Here is a 26007-nt window from a genome sequence, read left to right as displayed (position 1 = left end):
CACATTGAGGATACGCTTCTAACCTTAGCTGCAAGCCAGATAAAATTTTGTAGTTGGCCAGATGTGGTCCATGGCCAGATACCTGGTCTGGACCCTCCTCACATCTGTACATTTTTGCTGTTGCTGAATGCATGTTAAAACTTACAAATAGCATGATGAGATCTGAAGAATAGAAGACACACTTCTTCATAGATTTGTGACCAAAGTCAGGACAATTCCAAGACAAGTTTAGGAACGATCCTTGTTAAGTGCTATAGAACATATTAAAAAGCAAACGGTATGCTGTTTAGTAAATATGATTTAAATGTTTTTTTCTAAGTCCAAATGTTTATATACAATTTTTTAAAATAAATATTGTTTGCTTGGCATCTTAATTTTACAAACATAAATAGCAATTCCATGACCCTTAGCAGGCAAAGCATGTTGGGGTAATAAAAAGCCCAGCACTGTATGTGGACTTATTGACTGTGCAATAATTCAAACAGTTCTCTTACATGTTATCAGAAGAGGGAGTAGCCCCTTCTCTGAGCCATTTGCCCATGTGTTCAGATTGATATTCTTCCATGTAGTTTATTCACAGCATAATAAAAGAACTAATGGTGAAATTAAAAGAAATTCCTCTAAATTTACGGAAACCCCTGGTTAGCCCCCAGGGTCAATGGAACTCAAAATTTCAGAGAGTTTCACTCTCAATGATAACAGTCCCTGGGATGAATAAAGAGTGTAAATCTCTTTAATGGAGAGAGGATGTTCTAGTCCCTCTCTACTTTATTCAAAGCTAAAAAAAATTGATGACTTGATTTCTACTTTAACTAGAATCAAGATAATCAAATAGTAACCACATGCTTACTACCTGATGTCTGTATGTGGTAAAAAATGTATTAAAAAAAATATACACAAAAGCACTATATAGTCCTAATAACTAAAATGTTTGATGCAGTGCTAATTGCTAATTGCTTCCCTTTCTACATACAATAATGGATCGTTGGATTGACTTTTGTCAAATGGACAAATTGGAAAAACTGTTGTCGACCAGAGGCTGCAGCGACTGATCAGTGTATTCTGATAGCACTGGGTCCCGCTGTCAGAATACAATGTCCCGGCTGAAGCCACTGATCATTGTATTCTGACAGCACTGGGTCCCGCTGTCAGAATACAATATCAAGGCTGCAGCCACCGATCAGTGTATTCTGATAGCAATGGGTCCCGCTTTAAGAATACAATGTCTGGGCTGCAGCCACTGATCAGTGTATTCTGATAGCACTGGGTCCCGCTGTCAGAATATGATGTCTTGGCTGCAGACACTGATCAGTGTATTCTGACAGTACTTGTTCCCGCTATCAGAATACAATGTCCTCGCTGCAGCCACAGATCAGTGTATTCTGAAAGCACTGGTTCCCACTATCAGAATACAATGTCTTGGATGCAGCCACTGATCATTGAATTCTGATAGCACTGGATCCCACTGTTGGAATACAATGTCCCAGCTGCAGCCACTGATCAGTGTATTCTGGTAGCACTAGGTCCCTCTGTCAGAATACAATGTCTCAGCTGCAGCCACTGATCAGTGCATTCTGATAGCACTGGTTCCCGCTGTCAGAATACAATGTCCCGGCTCCAGCCACTGATCAGTGTATTCTGCTAGCTTTGGGTCCCACTGTGAGAATACAATGTCCCGGGAAAAAAAATTCCCTCCATTCACCTCATTTGTGGGGATAAATCTTTTTTTTTATTTTATTTTTTTATCCAACCAGCATGTCTATGGCCAGCTCAAGAGCAAAGCTTACCCTGTGGCTTACTAGAATCCTCTACAAGGGCTCATTCTCACATGCAGAAGCTCTTGATGCCTTCTGAAAAACAATCTATGGTCAATTACGATACCTCCGTTCAAATGGGTCACATTTGCCAGAGGTGCTGCCCACTGAATGTGACATACAGTTAAACTTTTGTCACAAAGCAAATGTCTGAAGAAGCATTAAAGGTGCAATGCTCTATGAGAGGACAAGATGGGGGCAGCACCATAAAAGTGGCCTTTTGGGGAACGAAACATAGCTCTTTTATGCAGAACTAAATATGATGTGGCACAGAAAAATCCAATGTACAATTTTTCTTTAAAGGTGGTCTGTAATTGTTGGAAATAAGTCACTGCATATAAAAGTCTATTGTCCTTTGTGTTTACATATCTATGAACAACTTTTTTCTTTTTCATCTGAGCATAGATATGGCACCCTGTGGATACTTTTGAGCTGTCTCTTCATTTCAAATCACTTAAGAACAAATTATATGAATAGATTTCATTTTTTTAGAAACCTATTCATCAAAAACCAAAAACTGCAGTTTTGAAAAACCATAACTCTTTGTATTTTCTGAACTTTTCTGTAATGTTCGTAGTGCAACACTCAAGTGATTTACATTAACGCCTATTTATTAAAAGCAGATTGTGTGCTTGAAAGATACATTGAGCTACACAATCAGCAGATGATTAAATCAAGCACAAGTATTCCTGGCTGTGTATTGAGTGTGAAGAGGTGGAATTTGTGCATTACCTTTTAGCTACTAGCAACAGGCAAGATAAGTGGTATATATTTTGTGATATGTGGAAATGCAATTCAAATGACCTCTTCAGAATGTAAATTGTGTTTCCTCTTTCCCATTACATTTTTCCATTAGATAAAACAGTGGATGTTAATATAAAAGCCAGTGAGTACATGAGCCATCTTGTGGAACAGGCATCTTTACACTTCTTCGTCACGGCTCGTATCAATGAAACAAGGAAGATAATGGCCAAGCAGAAGATTGTAGTATTGCAAGTTCCTGAGCTGCGCATTAAGGTTAGAACCACATCTTTGAAAATTAAATTAGACTGATGGTATTGTACATAAGAACATTAAGCTGAACCTTCCTATGTTGATTCCTTCCCCAGTATGCACTAATATGAGCACTGTTCTAATGTAAATGCAAATAAAGATTAATAGGTTAATTTTTCTAGTGCTGAGACGTAATGCAGTAGATTATACTTTGAAGATTTGCATCTGAAGTTTTAAAAGCAATATATTGTGTCTTTTTACATACACTAGCAAAGGTGTGCACTGAAGTGGTCATCATAATAATGAATGCAATCCAGTACCCAGCAAATATAGAGGATGAAAAGGAGTAAGGATTAGACAGGAATCAGCACTGGTACAAAAGTGTGTGTGCCCTTTATAGCCACAGAAGGTGAATAGGATATTCATATTTGGGGCTTTTTTCAGTGAGATTGTGGCTTTACGCAGTTTCGGCACCTCCAGCACTCAAAGTAGGTATTCCCAAGGGGTGCTTGGATGTGCTGGAAGTCTATTGATGCTGGCTGTCAGGGGATTTATTGTTGCTGATGGGTGTAGTGTCGCTGGTGGGTCTATTGTTGCTGGGGAGGATCTACTATTGGGGGTGTCCATTGTTGCTGGCTGCTGGACAGTCTATTAATGCTAGATGCTGGGCAACCATTGTTGCTGGTGGGGGAATTATTGTCCCGGGGGGGGGGGGAGCTATTGTTGCTGGGGAAATCTGTTGTTGCTTGGGGGTGGGGTCTATTGTTGCTTAGGGGATTTATTGTTGCTGGAAAAACCTATTGCTTCTAGGGGAGTTTTATTTTCCTGGCTTTCTTGTTATCAAATTGCATACAAATACAAAATGATACGTGGTTCTGAATTCTCTAAAAGGGGTGGTACTCGGAGGTAAGGATATTCCAAAGGGTAAGGCAGGTTACCTGCACCTATTCTCCGAGAAAAAATGCCCCGAGAATGTTGCAGTTGAACCAGCATATAACATCCATTGATATGCAATGAAAAATTAGACCAGGATATTGTTAATATTATAGCTAAAGATAACAACACATTTTTTTATATCCTATTTTTACTATATAAGTACAGGATCTCACAAAAGTGAGTACAACCCTCACACTTTTGTAAATATTTTATTATATCTTTTCATGTGGCAACACTGAAGAAATTACACTTTGCTACAACGTAAAGTAGTGAGTGTACAGCTTGTACAACAGTGTAAATTTGCTGTCCCCTCAAAATAACTCAACACATTAAAGCCATTAATGTCTAAACTGCTGGCAACAAAAGTGAATATACCCCTAAGTTTCTGTTTGAGGATGCCCCACAAATGCTTTATAGTGTTTAGGTCTGGAGATATGCTTGGCCAGTCCATCACATTTACCCTCAGCTTCTTTAGCAAGGCAGTGGTCATCTTGGAGGTGTTTTTGGGGCTGTTATGTTTGAAAGCTGCCCTGTGGCTCAGTCTCTGAAGGTAGGGGATCATGCTCTGCTTCAGTATGTCACAGTACGTGTTGGCATTCATGGTTCCCTCAATGAACTATAGCTACCCAGTGTCGACAGCACTCATGCAGCCTGTCCTTAGTCTGCTTGTCTTCAGCAAACTGTAGACTTTCTTGTGCATCATCTTTCAGAAGAGATCTTCCAAGGGGATGAAGCTAAGGGGAAAATAATTATGGGAGTATGCTATAGGTCCCCTAACCTGAGGGAGGAGGCGGAGGTGGACCTCCTATCACAATTTGGATTAGCAGCAAGGATGCAAAATGGGGGATTTTAATTATCCAAACATAGATCGGGCAGAGGGAACCATGCATTCATCTAAGACTCGCCAGTTCATAAATGTCTTGCAGGACAATTTCATGGGTCAGATGGTAGATGCACCAACTAGAAATAAAGCATTACTAGATCTACTGATTACCAACAATACAGACCTGATCACGGATTTGGAAATACAGGGCAATTTAAGAAACAGCAATCACAGGTCAATTGGCTTCAGTAGAAATCACACAAATAGGAAACCTAATGGGATACAACAAATATAATAATTAAAATAGCTTTTATTTGAAAAGAAAATATAAATTTAAAAAACAATTGTTGACAAACAACATAGTAACAGCACACAGTTGTATCTCTCTGGGTATCAAGATAGTCCTTAATTCCATTGGGGGATGTATGGCTAGTTCATGGTTGGAGTGATCCATGTATATGCCCCTTCCCCATTTTTGTTCCCTTTACATGATTTATGAGGATGAGGATACCGATTACACAATTATTTTTATTTTTTAATAAAACATTCAGGCACGATAATTAATTATAGGAAACCTAATGGGAATATAAAGATATATAAAGGAATATAAAGACACTGAATTTAAAAAGAGCCAACTTTACTTTACTTTTACCTAAACTCCGATCCTTGCATGAGGCATGAATTGGGATAAAATCTTAGGCACAAAGAGCATGGAGGAGAGATGGATTTGCTTTAAGAACATATTAAATAAGGGCATTAACCAATAAATCCTATTGGGTAATACATTTAAAAGAGCGAACAAAAGTCCTGGATGGCTTAACGCCAATGTAAAAATGCATATAAAAGCAAAGGAGAAGGCCTTAAAAAAATAGAAGGTTAAGGGATCATCATCAGCATTCAAACTTTATAAAGAATGCAACAAGAAATGTAAGGGTGCAATTAGGGCAGCTAAGATAAAACACCGAAGAGCAAAACAAATTCAAGAAATTCTTTAAGTATATAAACAGTAAAAAAGGGAGGACAGACCATATTGGCCCCATAAAGAATGAGGAAGGACATCTGGTTACAAAGGATGGGGAGATGGCAAAGGTATTGAATTTATTCTTCTCTTCAGTCTTCACAAGAGAATTGGGGGGGCTTTAGTAACCAAAACTGCAGGGCTTATCCTCATGAGACATCACAGGAAGCACCCTCATGGCTAACAGAGGACAGAATTAGAATTAGACTTGGGAAACGGATGACTTTCAACCGAGGGTACTTAGGGAACTCAGTCAAGTAATTGCCAGACCATTGTACCTAATTTTTACCGACAGTCTACTGAATGGAATGGTACCAGAGGTTTGCAGAAAAGCCAATGTAGCACCAATATTTAAAAAGGGCCCAAAATACATCCCTGGGAATTACAGACCAGTTAGCCTAACATCAATATTTAGGGGATGATAAGGGACTATGTACAAAATTTTAGTAATGAAAACTGTATTATTAGCAGTAATCAGCATGGATTCATGAAGAATCGTTCTTGCCAAACCAATCTATTAACCTTATATGAGGAAGTGAGTTGCCATCTAGATAAAGGAAGGCCCGTAAATGTGGTGTATATGGACTTTGCAAAAGCATTTGACACAGTTCCCCATAAACATTTACTGTACAAAATAAGGTCAGTTGGCATGGACCATAGGGTGAATACATGGATTGAAAACTGGCTACAAGACCGAGTTCAAAGGTTGGTGAGAGGAATGATAAATGGGGAATATTCGGAATGGTCAGGGGTGGGTAGTGGGGTCCCCCGGGGGTTCTGTGCTCGGACCAATCCTATTTAATGTATTCATAAATGACCTGGAGGATGGGGTAAACAGTTCAATCTCTGTATTTGCAGATGATACTAAGCTAAGCAGGGCAATAACTTCTCCGCAGGATGTGGAAACCTTGCAAGAAGATCTGAACAAATTAATGGAACGGGCAACTACATGGCAAATGAGGTTGAATGTAGAAAAATGTAAAATAATGCATTTGGATTTCAAAAATATGAAGGCAATCTATACACTAGGGGGAAAACCTCTGGGGAAATCTACGATGGAAAAGAACCTGGGAGTCCTAGTAGATGATAGGCTCAGCAATGGCATGCAATGTCAAGCTGCTACTAGCAAAGCAAACAGAATATTGGCATGCATTAAAAGGGATTAACTCCAGGGATAAAGTGATAATTCTCCCACTCTACAAGACTCTGGTCCAGCCATACCTAGAGTATGCTGTCCAGTTCTGGGCACCAGTCCTCAGGAAGGATGTACTGGAAATGGAGCGAGTACAACGAAGGGCAACAAGGCTAATAAAGGGTCTGGAAGATATTAGTTATGAAGAAAGGTTGCAAGCATTGATGCTTGAGAGGGGATATGATTTCAATTTACAAATACCATACTAGTGACCTCACAATAGGGATAAAACTTTTTTGTGGAATGAAGTTTAACAAGACACATGGCCACTCATTAAGAAGAAGAGAGTTTTAACCATAAACTACGTAGTGGGTTTTTTACTATAAGAGCAGCTAGGATGTGGAATTCCCTTCCACAGGCAGTGATCTTAGCAAGGGGCATCGATAAGCCACTCAAAAAGCTATTAGATAAGCACCTGAATGTCCAAAACATACAGGGATATACAATGTAATACTGGCTTGTAATCGCACACATAGTCAATGCTGTATCCTGGCCTAGGCCAACAAGTCCCAGGCCTAGGGCAGCATTTTGCAGGGGGGCAGCACAGAAAGAGTCCCTGCTGGCTTGTGCCACACTGTTAGTGTAGCACCAGTCTTGTGGGGTGGACTGGGCTGGGAGGCAAATTATTCTAGCTCCCCCATAAAACGGCCTCACTGATTCTGGTATGCAAGCAGTTGGCATTCCGCAACTGTGGGGGGGAGGCGCCGCTTTTAATTTTGACTGTCCTCTCATCCTTGACCACAACCCTTCCTCACTGTGCTATATGATTTCTGCTGCACCATTGGCATGGGTATATCTTCTTAGTCCTCTCCATAATATTATCAGACATTTGTGCTTAATGTAGAACTCTAGGCAACACTTTTTTTTTTCATTTTGGATATTGTAAGGGAGGGTTATAACCCCTGTCAGTTTATTTTTTACCACCCCTGTCCAGTTGCAGAGACTTCCTTTCACTTGTTGCCCCATAGCCAAACACAAAGTGAGAGGAAATCCATGCAAATTAAGGGAATCCATTGCCCCCCCCCCCCCCAGGCCCTCAGAACTAGTGTCCCCACTCGAAAATTTCAGGGTGGGTCTTAAATAGCAAGGGGTGTGGTCTTGACAGGAAGGAGTAGGTCATATTTAAATTAGGTGGGGCACGAGTTTAGTCAGGCGTCAGGCCTAGGGCAACACAAATCCTAAATACACTACTGCACATAGGTTGGACTTGATGGACTTGTGTCCTTTTTCAACCTCACCTATGTAACTATGTAAGAGGCTTTCTTCTGGGACGACAGCATTGTCACATAAAAAGATATAATAAAATATTTACAAAAATGTGAGGAGTGTACTCACATTTGTGAGAGACTGTATATGTGGACAACCATGTTTGCCTATTAAAAATGTGTATTTACGTATGCTTACTAAAGACTGTTTGTTCTTGACTGCTTCTTTTACAAAATACTTCTAAGGCCGCGTACACACGGGCGGACTGTCTGTCCAACTTAGTCCGCCGAAACACATTTCAGCGGACAGTCCGCTCGTGTGTGGGCTTCAGCGGACTTTTTCAGCGTGCAGTCTGGCGGACTAAGTATTTCGGAATTTCCGTAATATTGTCCGTCCAACTTTGGTTTCAGCGGACAGTCCGCTCGTGAGTAGGCTAGTTGGACGGACTAAGTATGGCGCATGCTCAGAAAGGATTTACACGGCCGAAGGTTGCATTGCAGTGTATTGGACGTTGTATTTCTTGTCCCGTCGTACGTGCTGTACACGTCATCGCGCAAGCTTTCAGCGGACTGTTTGTTCATCGTGTGTGGTCAAGTCCGTTCATTCGAAAGTAGGACGGACTGTCTGTCAGGTTTGTCTGACGGACTTAGTTGGCCAGACAGTCCGCCCGTGTGTACGCGGCTTAACTTGTAAAATGCATTTAGATCATTTGTAGAAGGCACATATTAGCAATAGTGCCAAATACCTAATGGTTTATCAGAAGCATGTTTTATTCACTTTGATGCAGAATTTCCATATATACATGTCAACTGCATGTCCACACCAATGGCTGTTTAAGGTCGCAACTGTTTACATATAATTATACCTTTGAGAGGTGTAGTAAATATTTATTGGTGTGAAGGGTTTACGGCAAACCTCTTTGATGGCTTTTCCAAGAAAAATGGATGTGCTATCTTTATTTACATGGACATGACTCAATTATTGCAGCATTTTCATAATTTTACATTTACTCTGTGAAATCCTCTAAGCATTATAATGCACCTTAAACTGTGCTGCTGATGGACGGATCTGTCATTCAATAACTTAATAAGAGGGAGACATTACCGGTGCCTGTTAATATAGATGTAATATATCTCAGTGCAAAATAATGTACTCGGTTAAGCAAGGAATATTCATCTTGTGGCTGTTATGATAGAACTAATATATCCACACTTAGCTGTGTAGGTTTTACCTTTATTATGAGGTCCACAAATGAAAGACACTACAGGTAAGAGGGCCAGGTCATTTTACTATGATTAGCACAGAGATCACTAGAATACATTAATGAAAATAATTATAGTCTCAGCATTGAACCCATAATGTAATTTGGTTATTTTTTAATATATGTAATATTGCAATATAGTTATGTGTATATTAGCAAGCTGCAGTAGCCAAGAGTATTGATAGATCTAATAATAGTCAGCTTTAATTTCACACTAAAAACTAATATATTTAATAAAGTTCTCCAGAGGAAAACATTAAAGCTGTACTCCAGGCACACAGATAAAAAGAGGACTGGACCCACAGATAAAAAGTTGACTTTTTCTGCTGTTATACAGCACTGCAACACAATACAGTCCTACCTGTCATTTTCACAGGTCTACTGCACCCAATCCCTGTGACTGAACAGTGAAAGGAGAAGCAGCACATCAATAGGCCCAACTGCCTCTCCGCTCTCTCCCCCTATGAGCTTGCAGTGTATCATGCCTTTTTGCCCTGCCCCCTCCTTCCCAGCTTTGCTGTAACAGGACTGCAAGAGACTGATACCAAATAAATTTAAGGTATTTACTGAACACCGTTGCCTTTAAATACTAAAATACGTACAGTATCTCACAAAAGTGAGTGCACCACTCACATTTTTGTAAATATTTTATTATATCTTTTCATGTGACAACACTAAAGAAATGACATTTTGCTACAGTGTAAAGTAGTGAGTGTACAGCTTGTATAACAGTGTAAATTTGCTGTTCCCTCAAAATAACTCAACACACAGTCATTAATGTCTAAACCACTGGCAACAGAAGTGAGTACACCCCTAAGTGAAAATGTCCAAATTGGGCCCAATTAACCATTTTCCCTCTCCAGTGTCATGTGACTTGTTAGTGTTACAAGGTTTCAGGAGTGAATGGGGAGCAGGTGTGTTAAATTTGGTGTTATCGCTCTCACTCTCTCATACTGGTCTCTGGACGTTCAACATGGCACCTCATGGCAAAGAACTCTCTGAAGATCTGAAAAAAAGAATGGTTGCTCTACATGAAGATGGCCTAGGCTATAAAAAGATTGCCAAGACCCTGAAACTGAACTGCAGCATGGTGGCCAAGACCATACAGTGGTTTTGCTGGACAGGTTACACTCAGAACAGTATTCGCCATGGTTGATCAAAGAAGTGCAGGTGCTTAGCGTCATATCCAAAGGTTGTCTTTGGGAAATAGACATAGTGCTGCAAGCATTGCTGAAGAGGTTGAAGGGGTGGGGAGTCAGCCTGTTAGTGCTCAGACCATACACCATACACTGCATCAAATTGGTCTGTATGGCTGTCGTTCTAGAAGAAAGCCTCTTCTAAAGATGATACACAAGAAATCCCACAAAAAGTTTGCTGAAGACAAGTAAGGACATGGATTACTGGAACCATGTCCTGTGGTCTGATGACACCAAGATAAGTGCATTTGGTTCAGATAGTGTCAAGCGTGTGTGGCGGCAACCAGGTGAGGAGCACAAAGACAAGTGCGTCTTGCATACAGTCAAACATGGTGGTGGGAGTGTCAGGGTCTGGGGCTGCATGAGTGCTACCGGCGCTGGGGAGCTACAGTTCATTGAGGGAACCCTGAATGCCAACATGTACTGTGACATACTGAAGCAGAGCATGATCCCCTCTCTTCGGAGACTGGGCATCTGGGCAGTATTCTAACATGATAATGACCCCAAACACACCTCCAAATGACCACTGCCTTGCTAAAAAAGCTGAGGGTAAAGGTGATGGACTGGCCAAGCATGTCTCCAGACCTAAACCCTATTGAGCATCAGTGGGGCATCCTCAAACAGAAGGTGGAGGAGCGCAAGGTCTCTAACATCCACCAGTTCTGTGACGTCATCATGCAGGAGGGGAAGAGGACTCCAGTGGCAACCTGTGATACTCTGGTGAACTCCATGCCCAAGAGGGTTAAGGTAGTGCATGAAAATAATAGTGGCCACACAAAATGTTGACACTTTGGGCCCAATTTGGACATTTTTACTTAGGGGTGTCCTCACTTTGGTTGCCCGTGGTTTAGACATTAACCACTTGCTTACTGGGCACTTAAACCCCCCTCAGTCCCAGACCAATTTTCAGCTTTCAGCGCTGATGCACTTTGAGTGACAATTACGCGGTCATACAACACTGTACCCAAATGAAATTTTTATCATTTTTTTCCCACAAATAGAGCTTTCTTTTGGTGGTATTTAGTTACAGCTCGGAGTTTTATTTTTTGCTAAACAAACAAAAAAAGATGCAAAAAAAAAAAAAAAAAAATCATGTTTTAATAGTTTGTTATAAAATTTTGCAAACGGGTCATTTTTCTCCTTCATTGAAGTGCGCTGATTAGGCGGCACTGATAGGCTGCATTGGTGGGCACTGATGGGCTGCATTGGTGGGCACTGATGGGCTGCACTGGTGGGCACTGATGGGCTGCACTGGTGGGCACTGATAGGCATAGTTAAGGCGGCACTAATAGGCACAGATAAGGCGGCACCGATGGGCACAGATAAGGCGGCACTGATGGGCAAAGATGGGCACAGATAAGATGGCATGGATGGGTGGCACGGATAAGTGGCACGGATGGGTGGCACGGATGGGCACTGATAGGTACCACAGATAGATGGGACTGATGGGCACTGATAGGTGGCACTGATAGGTGGCTCTGATAGGTGGCACTGCTGGGCACTGATGGGCGGCACTGCTGGGCACTGATGGGCGGCACTGCTGGGCACTGATGGGCGGCACTGGGGTGCAGCACCTTTGAGGCAGATTTTGGGTGGCACTGTGGGTGGCACTGCTGGGTGGCACTGTGGGTGGCACTGTGGGCACTGCTGGGTGGCACTGGGCACTGCTGGGTGGCACTGTGGGCACTATGGGCACTGCTGGGTGGCACTGACAGGGGGGCACTTACTTTATTTCAGGATGGCACTGCGGGTGGCAGGTGGGCACTGGCAGGGGGCAGGTGTCCGCTTGAATTGCTGGCCGTGATCGGGACTGATGTCCCGAACACGGCCGCCGGCGATCGGCTTTTTTTTTTTCTCCTCGCGCTGTCAGCGCGAGGAGGAATACTAGCCGATTACCGGCTCCGTTTTATCACATGATCAGCTGTCATTGGCTGACAGCTGATCACGTGATAAGGGGTCGGGATCGACCCCTTACACGGATCGGTGATCAGGCGAGTCTCACGGACTCGCCGATCACAGAGCGCGCCGCGCGCGCCCCTCAGGGGGCGCGCAGACCGCTCGTGACCGGGGCGACGTCAATAGACGTAGTCCCGGCAATCTAGGTCCGCGCTAATGCCGTCATTCGGCAATAGCGCGGATCCCAAGTGGTTAACGGCTGTGTGTTGAGTTATTTTGAGGGGACAGCAAATTTACACTGTTATACAAAGCTGTACACTAATTTACATTGTAGCAAAGTGTAATGTATTCAGTGTTGTTACATGAAAAGATATAATAAAATATTTACAAAAATGTGAGGGGTGTACTCACTTTTGTGAGATACTGTATAATGGTGTATTAGTAATTACAGAGCTGTATTAGTTTATGTATTTTATATTTGAGTTCAACTTTACAAAGGCTTAGACAAAAGAGATAATTTGTAGAACTTCAATATTGGCATTATTGATTAATAATGAGAAAGAAGCAATCGATCACTGACTGATGGCACAGTATTTAGTTATTTTACTTACACAATAATTCTAGCAGCAGTAGCCTATGATGACACTGCCTAATTGTTATAGTGGGTGTTCATTATAATATTCTTTATAATATACAGATTAGAATACCAAGACTAACATATAGTTGGTTATTGTGGGTTGATTTCAGATTTAGTTGTGTCGTGTATCTTCATTGATAAACAGTATTAATACATTTTTGCACTTTAGACTATTGGAGATAAGGTGGTTGGTAAGGAAATGAAAGTGGTGGTGGAGTTCACTAACCCACTAAAGAAGAAACTACAGAACGTTGTCTTGCGTATTGGTGGTCCAGGTCTTATGAACACCAAAACTCAAATTTTCAGGTAAGGACTTGTTTTCAAATTTACTTTGTTATTATTATTCCTTATTCATATAATGATGTGCCATATTAAGGTTTAGGATAAGGCAATAGTAAAAGGTCCACTGTAGAGTAAAATATTGTATTCTGGTTTGGAATTCATGTCTGTAATGATAGTATTCACTATGAAAATATTTTTTAACATTTTTTTTTAGTTTAGTTTTCCATGTTTACAGTTGGAGTTTAATGTCAGGTATAATAAAGATCTTTCCCTTGTTCCCCATCATCCCGAGTATGCTTTTTTGTAGTGATCATTGTGGCCTGTTAAAGCCAATAGTCCCAATTTGCCCTTTAGAATCTTGGTTAAATACCAAGCAGTGTATTGAAAGAGGCATATGATGATTTTTTCCCCTCTGAACACATTCACCAAAGATGCCCAAATGCCTTGCACATGTGGAAAAAAATGTATATGAATTTCCCTTGACTCCTTTTTTATTTTACATATCGTTATTTATAGTTTTTCTCCACATGTACATCCAGGCCAAGCTGTCCAGCAAAAATTACAGTTACTGAGGAAAAATAGTATACCAATGGAGAAGCTTGCTTTTCAAATGGTTTAGAACTTTTTATTAAAAAATGATGTGTTAATACTCGACAGACTAAATCATATTTTCACTTTTGCTCATAGTTCTACTTTTAAATTATTGGCTATGTGGTATCTCCTCATTTGTCTATTCCTTATTCCAATGCAGTTGCAAAATTGGGTAGTAGGATCCCAGTATCCACCATTTTCTACAATGTATTACCCAGCTTAAAATAAACCTGTGATTTGACCATGCAGGGCAGGGAGCAGGTTCAGTGAACTGCTGCTCACCCCAGCTTTACATATTTAGTGTTCTTCCAGTCCACCCCTAGGCTCTTTTCGGTCACTAGGAGTGAAGAGAGATAGCCCAGTGTAAGATGCAAGTCAATATTTGGAGCTTACAGAGGGCTAAAGACCTACTTCCTGCCCTTATGGTTAGCCAACCACCAAGTATCAACACTTTTACATAGAAGGATGGCAAGACAGTCATATACTCTGCCATTTACAAAAGTAACTGTTATTTCTCTTTACACCTAGGGTCAGAACACTGTGGTTTGGTGATTAAAAAAAGATGAATATCTGTTGCTAGGGAAAGAGGCCGCCTGCTTTATTACCTGTACAAAATGCACTCCTTCTTTCCCCACAAATGTGTGGTCTAGACAAATTAAACCAGTTACTGAAATACAATATTGATTTTTATTAAAAAATCAAAAGTCCTCATTTTTATCACTAACCACTGGGCTGTTGACTTATGCAGAGAGTAGTTACACAAGACTGTGGCAGGAAGGGTAGAGGCCTCATTAATGTTGACCGTGATTACAAGCCTGACTTTAGTTTCTCAGGGCCTGTGTTTCATGGCAGGAGCGTAACTATAGGGGGTGCAGCAGTTGTGACCGCAACTGGGCCCTGTGATGCAGGGGGCCTATGCAGCCCCCTCTACATATGGCCGGCAGCAGCATAGGCAGCCAGGGGTATCAGTGCACCATGCACACGGGTGGCTGGAGGTGGAGGGTGACTAGCAGAGCTCCATGCTCAACTATCGCACTGGCTGCTCTTTAGTTGTGCATTCCCCACATGACCTGTGTCCTCGGCCGGCTTCTCAGAGTACCCCTCTCCTGCTCCATGCACTGCATACTTCTCCTAGGTAAACAAACTTTAAGCACACAGATGCAGTGCAGCCCTATGAGAGACGGCTCCCCGGAGGACACTGCAGGCTTGTCTGCCAGCCCCCCTCCTCCCCCGTCATACACAGATGATGAAAGGTCTTTCTGGGAGATATGCTGATCGCCCGTCCAGCACACTGGATGGAGCCCAGGCCAACATGGATAAGTGCGCGGCCTGCAGCTTGGTCATGGTGAGTGAGAGGACCCCATCCCCCACACACAATTACATACCCCCTCCATGTCCCCATGGGGACAGGGACCCCTTCTCACCTGGGGGCAGTAACTTCACCTGCCCTGGAGAAAAGGACCTCATCTCTTCTGGGGACAGGGACCCCATCCTGCCTAGGGACAGTCCCCCAATGGGGCACCTAAAAATAAAAAAATAATAATAAAAAAAACTACTGATGCCAGTGGTGGAACTACAGGGCTCACAAAGGTCATACCTGTGACCACGCCCTGGAGTTCCACCGCCAGACTCGGAGGGAAGGGCCCTGGCTGGGGTTCATGGTTTCTTGCATCGGGGCCCTGAAGGTTCTAGTTACGCCACTGTTTCATGGGCTTTTGTTTGCATTAGATGAGTTTTGCATTCCCATATAAGTCTATTGAAACAGGTCAGACCGTGGTAAACTGCAGATCAAATGAACTTGTCATTAAATTCTGGATATTTTCAAAAGCATCTAAAACTAGTATGAAACTGATGATGCTTTCAACACAAGACCAAAGCCTGTAGAGGCAAGCCCTTACATTGTGTGAGAGGAAAGAGGGCAGTACTTATGGACAAGAACCTGAATCCTGAGGGACAGTCTGAAGCAGTTTATGTTCATTGATTATGAACCAATAGGTTGTTTTTATTTCAAGCAGTTCATATATGGTGGTGGTTTCTGCAATCATTAAAGGGTTGCTTTATTGAGAATCTATTGAAACAACTATATCTGCCTAATCTAACTAATGCAGGCCATACACGGTCGAATTTCGAACAAATTTTCTTTTCAAAATCAGAAAATTCGTTTTTTTTGTGATCCGATGATGCCACCATTGATTTTCGAAATTCGGCCGACCAAGCCTTCAATTTCACCTCATGTTGCTACAGAAAAGAATTTTCTTGGCTGGGAATCTTCCTTTCTCTCCGTACATTTTCTTTTATCTCCGTACATTTTCTTTTATCTCCGTACATTTTCTTACGTTTCTCGCACGATTCTCCCATCATTGATTAGAAAATCGTTCGTTTTTCTAAAAATTTCCAACATGTCCGATTCCTCAAATTTTATTTCTGCACGAAAATCGGCTGTTGCTGCAGCCCACTAATGGTGCGAAATTCATACGAAAATTCTTAGATACGATTTTCGAAAGAAAATTCTTTCGAAATTCGAACCGTGTATGGCCGGCATAACACACTCACTTTCCTTTACAGTTTAGGCAGATGTATTTTTGTTGGAACATCACTGACGCTGCAATAAGAGAGTCCCATGTTATTTATTTCATAACATTTCATTCACTTTATTGAAACTGATAAGTATAAAATGCAAAATGATGTAGGTGTGAACTGCAAGTATATTTTGATGACCAATGTGCCTAAGCATTGCACAAATGTGGCTCATCATTTCCTCTGTTGTTGCTTGAAGCTGACTATTGGCAGGTTATCAGCAGTATATTACTTCTTGTATATGAATACCAGTTAAATTATTCATTCACATGCAGAAACCAATCAAGGTCTATCTAAAGCAAAGTGTAGGGGTATGTAGAGGACACCGGGAACATGTCTTGGATGGCAGGTACATTTCCCTGAAATTAGCACCTTTGTCAGTGAAGCAGTGCGATGAGAGACTCACAAGCTGTGAGTAAAGCGTGACCTTTTGGACAAACTGAGACACTGGTTGCTGACCCCCTTGTGGCCTGCCTGGCACCCTTACCATGGAGGGGCCCCAATCCCAGTGTGGGATGAAAAGATTGGCAGTGAGCCAATCTTGAGTTATGTTGTACCAGGATTTTGGGACTATTAACTTGTTGTTGAAGAAAGCTATTTTTGTTTATCTGGTTTTCAAATATACAAATTTGTTGCTTTTACCAAACCAGCTGGCTGTCATTCTCAAGCTACCTCAGATCACAGATATCAAAAGCCAAGTGTAAAAATTCTACCTTGCTTGAGGGTTATGTACATAAAACCTGTTGCACTTTCCCTTTAAATATATAGGAACCAACAAATGTGCAACATATGTATATATATATATATATATATATATATATATATTATCCATAACAATATATAATGTCTCAATAAGAATAAACTTGCGAACAAATCAGTGAATAAAAATGCATTCATATAAAATAACGTCCCACAATAGCAAGCCAATGTAATAATATAAATAAAATAAAAAATCCACAATAGAAACAAAGTCTACCAACAGGTGAAGAAGTGTTGATGGAAATCACATGTGGTGACTCCTGTGCGCAAACACAGCCTCTTTTCAGAGATATCAGACCTCTAACATAAACGCACGAGGACAATCCAGGGTAACTGTCAGATGAACCTCTTCAGGCAGGCATCACAACTCCTCAAAACATCACAAATGGGCCATGGAGAGAAAAAAAACGACAGACTCATAGTGCAGTACTGCCACACAGTTAAATTATAAAAGGCATCATTTGGTACTCACATGAGAAAAAACAAAATACAGCATGTATCAAACAAACAATGTCCACCAGCAGGTGTGAAAGTGTCAGCCACTAAGACTCTGTCCAACATATTTTATCACTAACGAACGCCTTCAGGGGCCAGAGCATGCTGGCTGACACATTTGGGAGCATTTAAAGACTGCATGAATATACTGAGCAGGAGATGAGGTCACTTCCACGAATCATGAAATGAGGGTTATGTTTCTGTTAAGACCAGGTGACCACTGCTGTGGCACACTTCACCTATGGCAATCATCTTTCAAGCATCTAATTTTCTGCTTGCAACTATAAGATTACACCCCGATTAATGGGAGTTTGGATGTGCAGATCAGGTGAGGTAAGAGGCCAATCAATGGATTTATATCAAACTAGGTGGAGAAAGTGTCAAGAGATGAGAAGCATAGCCGGAAAGCGTTGCCAAAAGTTGTTGCCATGGTTTAACCAAGGCCAAACATCTAAGCCAGAAAGACACATAATCAGAAAAGACCAGTACAGGCAGTGTACTAGTGAAGTAATCAACGTCTGTCAGTAGTCAATCTTAAATACAAAGCTAACGAATCCTACAACGTGCCCTAAAATAGAAACATCCTCAGGATGCACGCCAAACAATGCAGTTACACTTCACAGATAGGATTCTGTTTGGAGTCCAGTGACCACGTATTGTAAATGCAAGAAGCCAAAGTAAATCCTAGTATCTTTAGCTGTTCATTTCAGGCAATATGTCATTCCTTATAACATACTTACAAAAATATCAAATAAAAATTCACAGCTTGAAGTTAATGCAACTGTATAGCGACAGTTCATAGAGTATTAGTTAGCACTGAGATATTTCATTGAATGTGTCCTAAAATACAGGAATAAATTATGATACATGGACACAGAAAGCCATTAGCTTCTTTCATGGACAGAAATATGTAGATGAATTCTTAGATAAGATCCCCAGAAAACACTGACCACTTTATTGCTTGTTGTCTGGTAATAGTGATTTTTTTTTCTGAATGTAGACAAAATTTATATTAAAATGTATAGAAAGCCCCTCTTTTTTATTTTGCATAAAACAGGGAAGGATTAGAACCCATCTTAAGTTGTTATTGCTATATTTGTTCTGGCTAAGATTTACTCTCTCCATTTTTAAGATGTCACAGAAAACAAATATAGGAGACATCTAAACCATGGGAATATGATATCTTTCAAAGTGGTTAACCACTTCCATACTAGGCACTTTCCCCCCTTCCTGCCCAGGACAATGTTTAGCTTTCAGCACTGTCGCACTTTGAATGACAATTGCGCGGTCATGAAACACTATAACCAAATAAAAATTTTTCTTCCCACAAATAGAGCTTTCTTTTGGTGGTATTTAATCACCTCTGTGGTTTTTAATTTTTGCGCTACAAACAAAAAAAGACAGACAATTTAATGAAAAAACTGATGGGCACTGATAGGCGGCACTGACGGCACTGATAGGCAGCACTGATGGGCACTGATAGGTGGCACTGGATGGGCAGCACTGATGAGGAGCTACTGACAGGCATTACTGAGTGGAACTGATTGGCACTTTGATTGGGCACTGAGAGGCATTACTGATGGGGCACTGATTGGCACTTTTTTTTGGGCAGTGATCAGCACTGTTGTGGGCACTGACAGGTGTTTATTATGGGGACAGGCTGGCAGGTGTTGGGCACTGATTGGCAGCTGATGGGCACTTTTTGATAGGGACTATCAGCACAGACCCCCTTCTGACAGGAGAGCCCTCGAGCTCTCCCTGTCAGTGTGAACTGCGGAAAGCCATTTACCGTCACTTCCTGCTTCACTCGATGATCAGCTGTGATTGGTCACAGCTGATCATATGGCAAGAAGCCTCTGTCAAAGGCTTCATACCACGATCGGAGTTGCAGTGTGTCAGACTGACACACAGCACCTCCGATAGCCGCACTGCATGCCCCTGGGGGCATGCACCGGCTGTGTAATCCTGATCGCATCATATGACGTCCAGTCAGGATATCACAACCACTTTGCCATCATCATTCTGCTATATGGTGAGCGGCAAGTGGTTAAACACATTTTCTGCTTATAGAGACATAGCATATTGACTTTATAAAGGGTATTGGAATCTTGATGTAAAATACATTTGGAAATTGAAATACAACACCCGCTGTTATATGTATTGTGTTCATTTGTCATTGTCACTGTCATTGTGTTGCTAACCATTAGTATGATATAACCTAAAGTACCCATGTTTCATTTTGTAAGGGCACGAGAAGTAACCTTGAAGTTAAATAACCTATTAACAAGAAACAGAAATGTCCCCAGTGGACAGGATTAATCTTGTCAAAATTATTTCGATGCCACAGTTACTGTATGTGCTACATAATTCCCCTATGATTATATCGTTGAAAAAGTTTTGATTTATAAATTCCATTTTTAGATCCCCCTTATCTGGCATTCTAAACCTGATAGAATAAAGTTGGAGCAGTTACAGCGTCAAAGATGCTGGAGGATTGGCATTGCCCAACCCGTGGCTTTATTACTTAGCCTCACAATTGCAACACATAGCAAGGGTTATACATCCACTGAAGGACCTGGAGCTGAATCTACTAGACTCCTCCACTAGGCTTCTTAGTTTTACAACTGGGCAGCACAGTGGTGTAGTGGGTAGCATTGTCACCTAGCAGTAAAAAGTGTTGCTGGTTCAAATCCCAACCACGACACTACCTGCCTGGAGTTTGCATGTTCTCCCTGTGCCTGTGTGGGTTTCCTCCAGGTATTCAGGTTTCCTCCCACACTCCAAAGACATCCTGGTATGTTGATTGGTTTCTGTCCAAAATTTGAGTTAGGGACCTTGGATTGTGGGCTCCTTGATGGTAGGCACAGATGGGAGTGTGCGATGTATGTGTGGAGCTCTGCGTAAATTGACAGAGCTATATAGGTACCTTAAATAAATAATAAAGGGGTAGGGACAATTGTAGACACTCACTCAGGATGGACTGGTGTGTTTATTCAACCTTAATAACTATGTAACTGGAATGGGGGTGACAGATGGATTGGAAGCATTGCATTTTAGCAAGTCTAATAAGCTTTATCCTACTTACACCCTTATGCAGAAGATTTAGAACAAAGCTAGGATGATGCAAAGTGTCACTGGGTTTACCAGATATAGCCCCATTTGGGATAATAATTATTATTAGGAGGTAGCGAAATTGCAATATGGTGTGAAATGGAAACACTATGGTATTTCTCATATGTCTCACATTTTCAGTAATGGGAAATTACTGGCTTTTTCAGAGCTCCAATCAGCCTTTATGCTACCTTTGTCTATGCATTTTTATTATTTGCAACTTCAACATGCAGTCAGGGCCCAAAAGGGAGTGGATCAATGGACCCTAGAGCCTACTCCAATCTTTAAATACATGTTTGAAGTCACCACTTATAAAGGGTTTATATCATGTTGTTATGCCATGCTACTCAACCTCTTTCTCCCGGACTCACCTCTTAAGGTGGCATCTCAATGGGAGCAAGATATTGGATCTTTTAAATGAAGAGCAATGGGAGGAAGCCTTACAAACCGTTCCTCAAAGCTATTTGAATGTGGCTCAGCATCTGTCACAATTATATATAATTTTGAGTGTACACTATACACCGGTTAAATTGGCCCGCATGGGGGTGTGATCAGATCCCACCTGCACCAGATGTTGTGGGGTTCATGGAGATTTGATACATCTTCTATGGAGGTATCCAATGCTGCATTTATATTGGAAGAAGGTTATAAATATTCTTACCTGGGTCTTCCAGGTCCAGATTCCAGAGGACCCCAAACATTGCTTATTAGGTATCCTAGATATTCTCCCTATAGAGGACATTCCTAGACAGGCTATTGCCAGGGCTCTCTTTCCCGTAAAATAATTTTGAGGCATTGGAAGTCTACAGACCCTCCCACAGTGCAAGAATGGATTACTCAAATGAGTGAGATCATCCGCCTAGAGAAGCTTATTTATTAACAGAGAGGTAAAATGGGGCAAATTTGATAAATTATGGTACCCCTGGCTAGATATACCAGGATTAGCCCCGGTGGACCTTGTTTTGGACCGTATACTCTAATTCCGTGTACTCACGAGTGGAATGGCCTACAGAAAAAGTCAGACGGGAGCTTTTCATCATATATTCCGATCGTGTGTATGCCCCATCGGACTTTTAACGTTGAAAATTCTGATGGACCTAGAAAGAGAACATGTTCTATATTTTTCCGGCAGAACCAATTCCTATCGGGAAAACCGCTAGTCTGTATGCTGTTCCTATGTACCAAAAACAATGCATGCTCTGAAGCAAGTATGTGACGGAAGCGTTCGGTGTAGTAAAACTAGCGTTCGTAATGGAGATAGCACATTCCTCACGCAGCAAATTCTGTGATCTTTTAATGCAGCGCATTCTTTTGTTTTTTATAATGCTAGAATAATGAAGTTGTTTTGCTGCTGATATTCACACAGAGTTCTCACAAACTAATTTCTTAATTATTTCCTGTGATCTCATGAATAATCTTTTCATTTTTAAAAGCTCGATCTCCATAATAATGTTTAGAACTAATTTTTAAAGTCTTTTTTTTATTTCATCAAGATCTCCTTTTTTTGGATTATTGAAAAAATATTTTCTAGTGATCTCCATATATCATTTTATTTTTGTGTGTCAAGTTACCACAATAACATTATTATCTTGTATTTTTTATTAACCTCAAGGAGGTTGGTGTCCCTGTTAATTTGACATTTTCTTTTAGAAATGTACCTGCCTACTCCCACCAAACTGTCCTTTTTGTAGAAAAACACAAGTATTTTCAGAAAATAAAATCTCCATTTATTCTGGGTAACAAAATAAAGAGGAAAACAACTCTGGATAAACTTTTGGAATTTGCAAAGCCTGTTGGCCCCCAGGGCACACATAAAGTCTGTGGAAAATAAAATTGTTAGCTTGAGGAGTCCATATACTTTGGAGCCCAATCTGGTCCAGGACTCCCAAAGATCAGGACCAGCAGCAGATGAGATATATGTTCCTAGGCTGTGGTACTACACCAGCCTGCGTCTTCTGTCAAACCAGACTGAAGCCAGGTCATCACTTCTCTTCACTGCAGCCTTCCCTCCATGCTTCCCTGCAGCCTTCCTTGGAGGCTATGGCTCTGGTGGTGGACTTGTGGCAGGAGGAGGAGGAGGATGGGCGAGCTCATATACAGTGGGGCAAAAAAAGTATTTAGTTAGCCACCAATTGTGCAAGTTCTCCTACTTAAAAAGATGAGAGAGGCCTGTAATTGTCATCATAGATATACCTCAACTATGAAAGACAAAATGTGGAAACAAATCCAGACAATCGCGTTGTCTGATTTTTGAAAGAATTTATTTGCAAATTATGGTGGAAAATAAGTATTTGGTCACCTACAAACAAGCAAATTTCTGTCTCTCACAGACCTGTATCTTCTTCTTTAAGAGGCTCCTCTGTCCTCCACTCATTACCTGTATTAATGGCACCTGTTTGAATGTGTTATCAGTATAAAAGACACCTGTCCACAACCTCATACAGTCATACTCCAAACTCCACTATGGTGAAGACCAAAGAGCTTTCGAAGGACACCAAAAACAAAATTGTAGACCTGCACCAGGCTGGGAAGACTGAATCTGCAATAGGCAAGCAGCTTGGTGTGAATAAATCAACTGTGGGAGCAATAATTAGAAAATGGAAGACATACAAGACCACTGATAATCTCCCTTGATCTGGGGCTCCACGCAAGATCACAATAATGGTATGCAAAATCATAGAATCCCACGGGGGACCTAGTGAATGACCTGCAGAGGGCTGGGACCAACGTAACAAAGGCTACCATCGGTAACACACTACGCCACCAGGGACTCAGATCCTGCAGTGCCAGACATGTCCCCCTGCTTAAGTTGCCCTGTTGCCCAGCGACAGCCCCAAAACATCACTGCTCTAGAGGAGATCTGTATGGAGGAATGGGCCAACATACCAGCAACTGTGTGTGACAATCTTGTGAAGACTTACAGAAAACGTTTGACCTCTGTCAAACAACAAAGGATATATAGCAAAGTATTGAGATTAACTTTTAATATTGACAATATACTTATTTTCCACAATAATTTGCAAATAAATTATTTAAAAAATCAGACAATGTGATTGTCTGGATTTATTTCCACATTTTGTCTCTCATAGTTGAGGTATAACTATGATGACAATTACAGGCCTCTTTCATCTTTTTAAGTGGGAGAACTTGCACAATTGGTAGCTGACTAAATACTTTTTTGCCCCACTGTACGTGGCTGTTCTCAGTCAGCTGGCTCCTCAACCCCTTCTGAAGGGCCTCACCAAAAATTCTCTCACAGAGGAGGCATTGGCCCTCCTCCAATTTCATCAACCTAGTGGCTATAGAGCAGTCATAGCCCTAATAGCTTCCCTAATGAGGCCCAGTGCTGCCTCCTCCATCATCGTCCCCTTCCTGGGCTTTTTTGTAAGGAGGAGGAAAGGCACCTGGGATTGGGTGAGGCTCCTACTGGGCCCGCCCACCTCCTGGCTGACACTGGGCATGGCCTCCTCCTGGCTGCCACATTACAGACCCTCCTTCAGGTGGAACTCATCCTGTGTATAAAAAAGGGGCATAGTTTTAGATTTTGCTTCATCAGTCACACACAATTTTTAGCTCATGACTTGCAAATTGAATGTTAATAAATAGAAAAGACTATCATTCTGACCCCAGCATTTTTCATTCTTGTCCCAAACATTTTTGGCCACTACTGTCTATTGATATGTAAATCTCTTTGTTTTAAATAATTAATTTGTTATCAATTATAACATCTAGTTAATATCATTAATATTAGGACAATAAATATATGTCTAAAAATAATATACCTATCTCCAGATGGACGCATCCAATGGATACTTGCGCTGCTGCTGCTCCTGATCTGAGTGATTTCTGGATCTTATTATGCTCCTTCTTATACATGTTCCTCAAGATCCCAATTTTCTTTTCCAAGAATATGATGGTTGCATTGGGGAATCGAGTCTTCACAAATTCCAGAAGTTTCTCCATAGTTGACCTCCTAGCTTGTTTATTATAATATAAGCTGTGTTTCACCTCCCACAAATCCTCATCTCCCTGTATTTGTCTATGAAACTGGCCATGAATTCATGAATGCACAAAGGCTAATCAAAGACATCATGGTGTAGAATGGTGAAATTTATATCATAAGGAAGAAACTCAATGTTATGGAACAACAAATGAAGAACATGATTGATGTGTTGGGTAGAATATGAATTTCTTCCAAATGCCACAATTTTTCCATTTCTTGGACTTTACCAAAACTTTTTTTGACATTTTAAAAAGCCAAATTTTGAAGATGCACACATTGTGTCAACATGTGCTATCTGCCATCAGGGGCTATCAAGGTACGCGTTTTGTGGGTGCAACCCCTTCCTCGTAACTCTAGTAGGTGAGAGGAATTGGTTGCACCCCCAAAACATGCCCATTGATCTCCCCATGATGGGAGATAGCACATGTTCACATTAGGCATAGGATCAAGAGGGAAATACCCATTTTGCTTCCCAAATTGCGTGCATCTTCAAAATTTGACATCACCCCATCTGAAGAAGGCAATATCAAGACATTTTTGACACTATATTGTCTGATATTGCCTTCAGTTTTTCTACATTGAACTTTGTAAGTTCCAGAGTTTTGTACGCTATGTTTAGAAACATGTGTGTTTATACCAAAAAAAATTGAAAAAAAATTGAGAAAAAAATGTTTACATCAAAATTTTCTAACGCACATGCGAATGTGCACAGAGTACAAACTTTGCTAATCAACAATTTGTGGCTTTTTCTTTCAATGCTCAATATCAGTTTTTGAAGTCATTTTGTGTTTACAGTGGCAATGGGGATTATTTACTAAAGGAAAAGCCACTTGGCACTACAAATGCACTAGGAGAACCTAAGAGACAGCCAAAAACAAATACAAGCAATAAAGAAAATTCAAGATTTTATCAGATCTTTTTTTATTTTTCTAAAAAAAATATTTACACATTGTCTGGCATAGCAATGCCCCCCCTACCTGTAAAATAATTTACATATTTCTGCCAAACTTCACAGGCACTTTGGGGTGCAAAGCCAGGACGGCCATTATGCAGGCCCATCAGGAAGTCTGGCCTCAGGCCCAACTGAGGCAATATCATTTTGGCCATTTGTGCAATATGCAGCAGGATAAGATGATGTGGTTGATTTTGTAGTCCGCCATATGGATTGCTTTCAGAAACAGGCGGAACCGGCTGGTCATTATGCCAAAGGTATTCTC

At 41.1% G+C, this 26007-nt stretch overlaps 1 protein-coding gene across 1 annotated transcript in view; it reads left to right on the top strand.

The window, feature by feature from the left end:
• F13A1 (coagulation factor XIII A chain) overlaps positions 1–26007 on the top strand; it is a 223360-nt gene that overhangs the window by 180273 nt on the left and 17080 nt on the right. The window contains exons 13-14 of the mRNA XM_077492144.1: positions 2671–2831; positions 13142–13278. Coding sequence (XP_077348270.1) covers positions 2671–2831; positions 13142–13278 — 298 coding nt within the window. The remainder of the gene's footprint in view (positions 1–2670; positions 2832–13141; positions 13279–26007) is intronic.

Source organism: Lithobates pipiens, unplaced genomic scaffold, assembly GCF_037356315.1.
Source record: "Lithobates pipiens isolate NorthernLeopardFrog02 unplaced genomic scaffold, aLitPip1_a1.2 Scaffold_19, whole genome shotgun sequence".
In the NCBI taxonomy this organism is placed as follows: Eukaryota; Metazoa; Chordata; class Amphibia; order Anura; family Ranidae; genus Lithobates; species Lithobates pipiens.
Note: the sequence above shows the minus strand (reverse complement) of the source record. Positions and strands in the feature narration are given on the sequence as shown.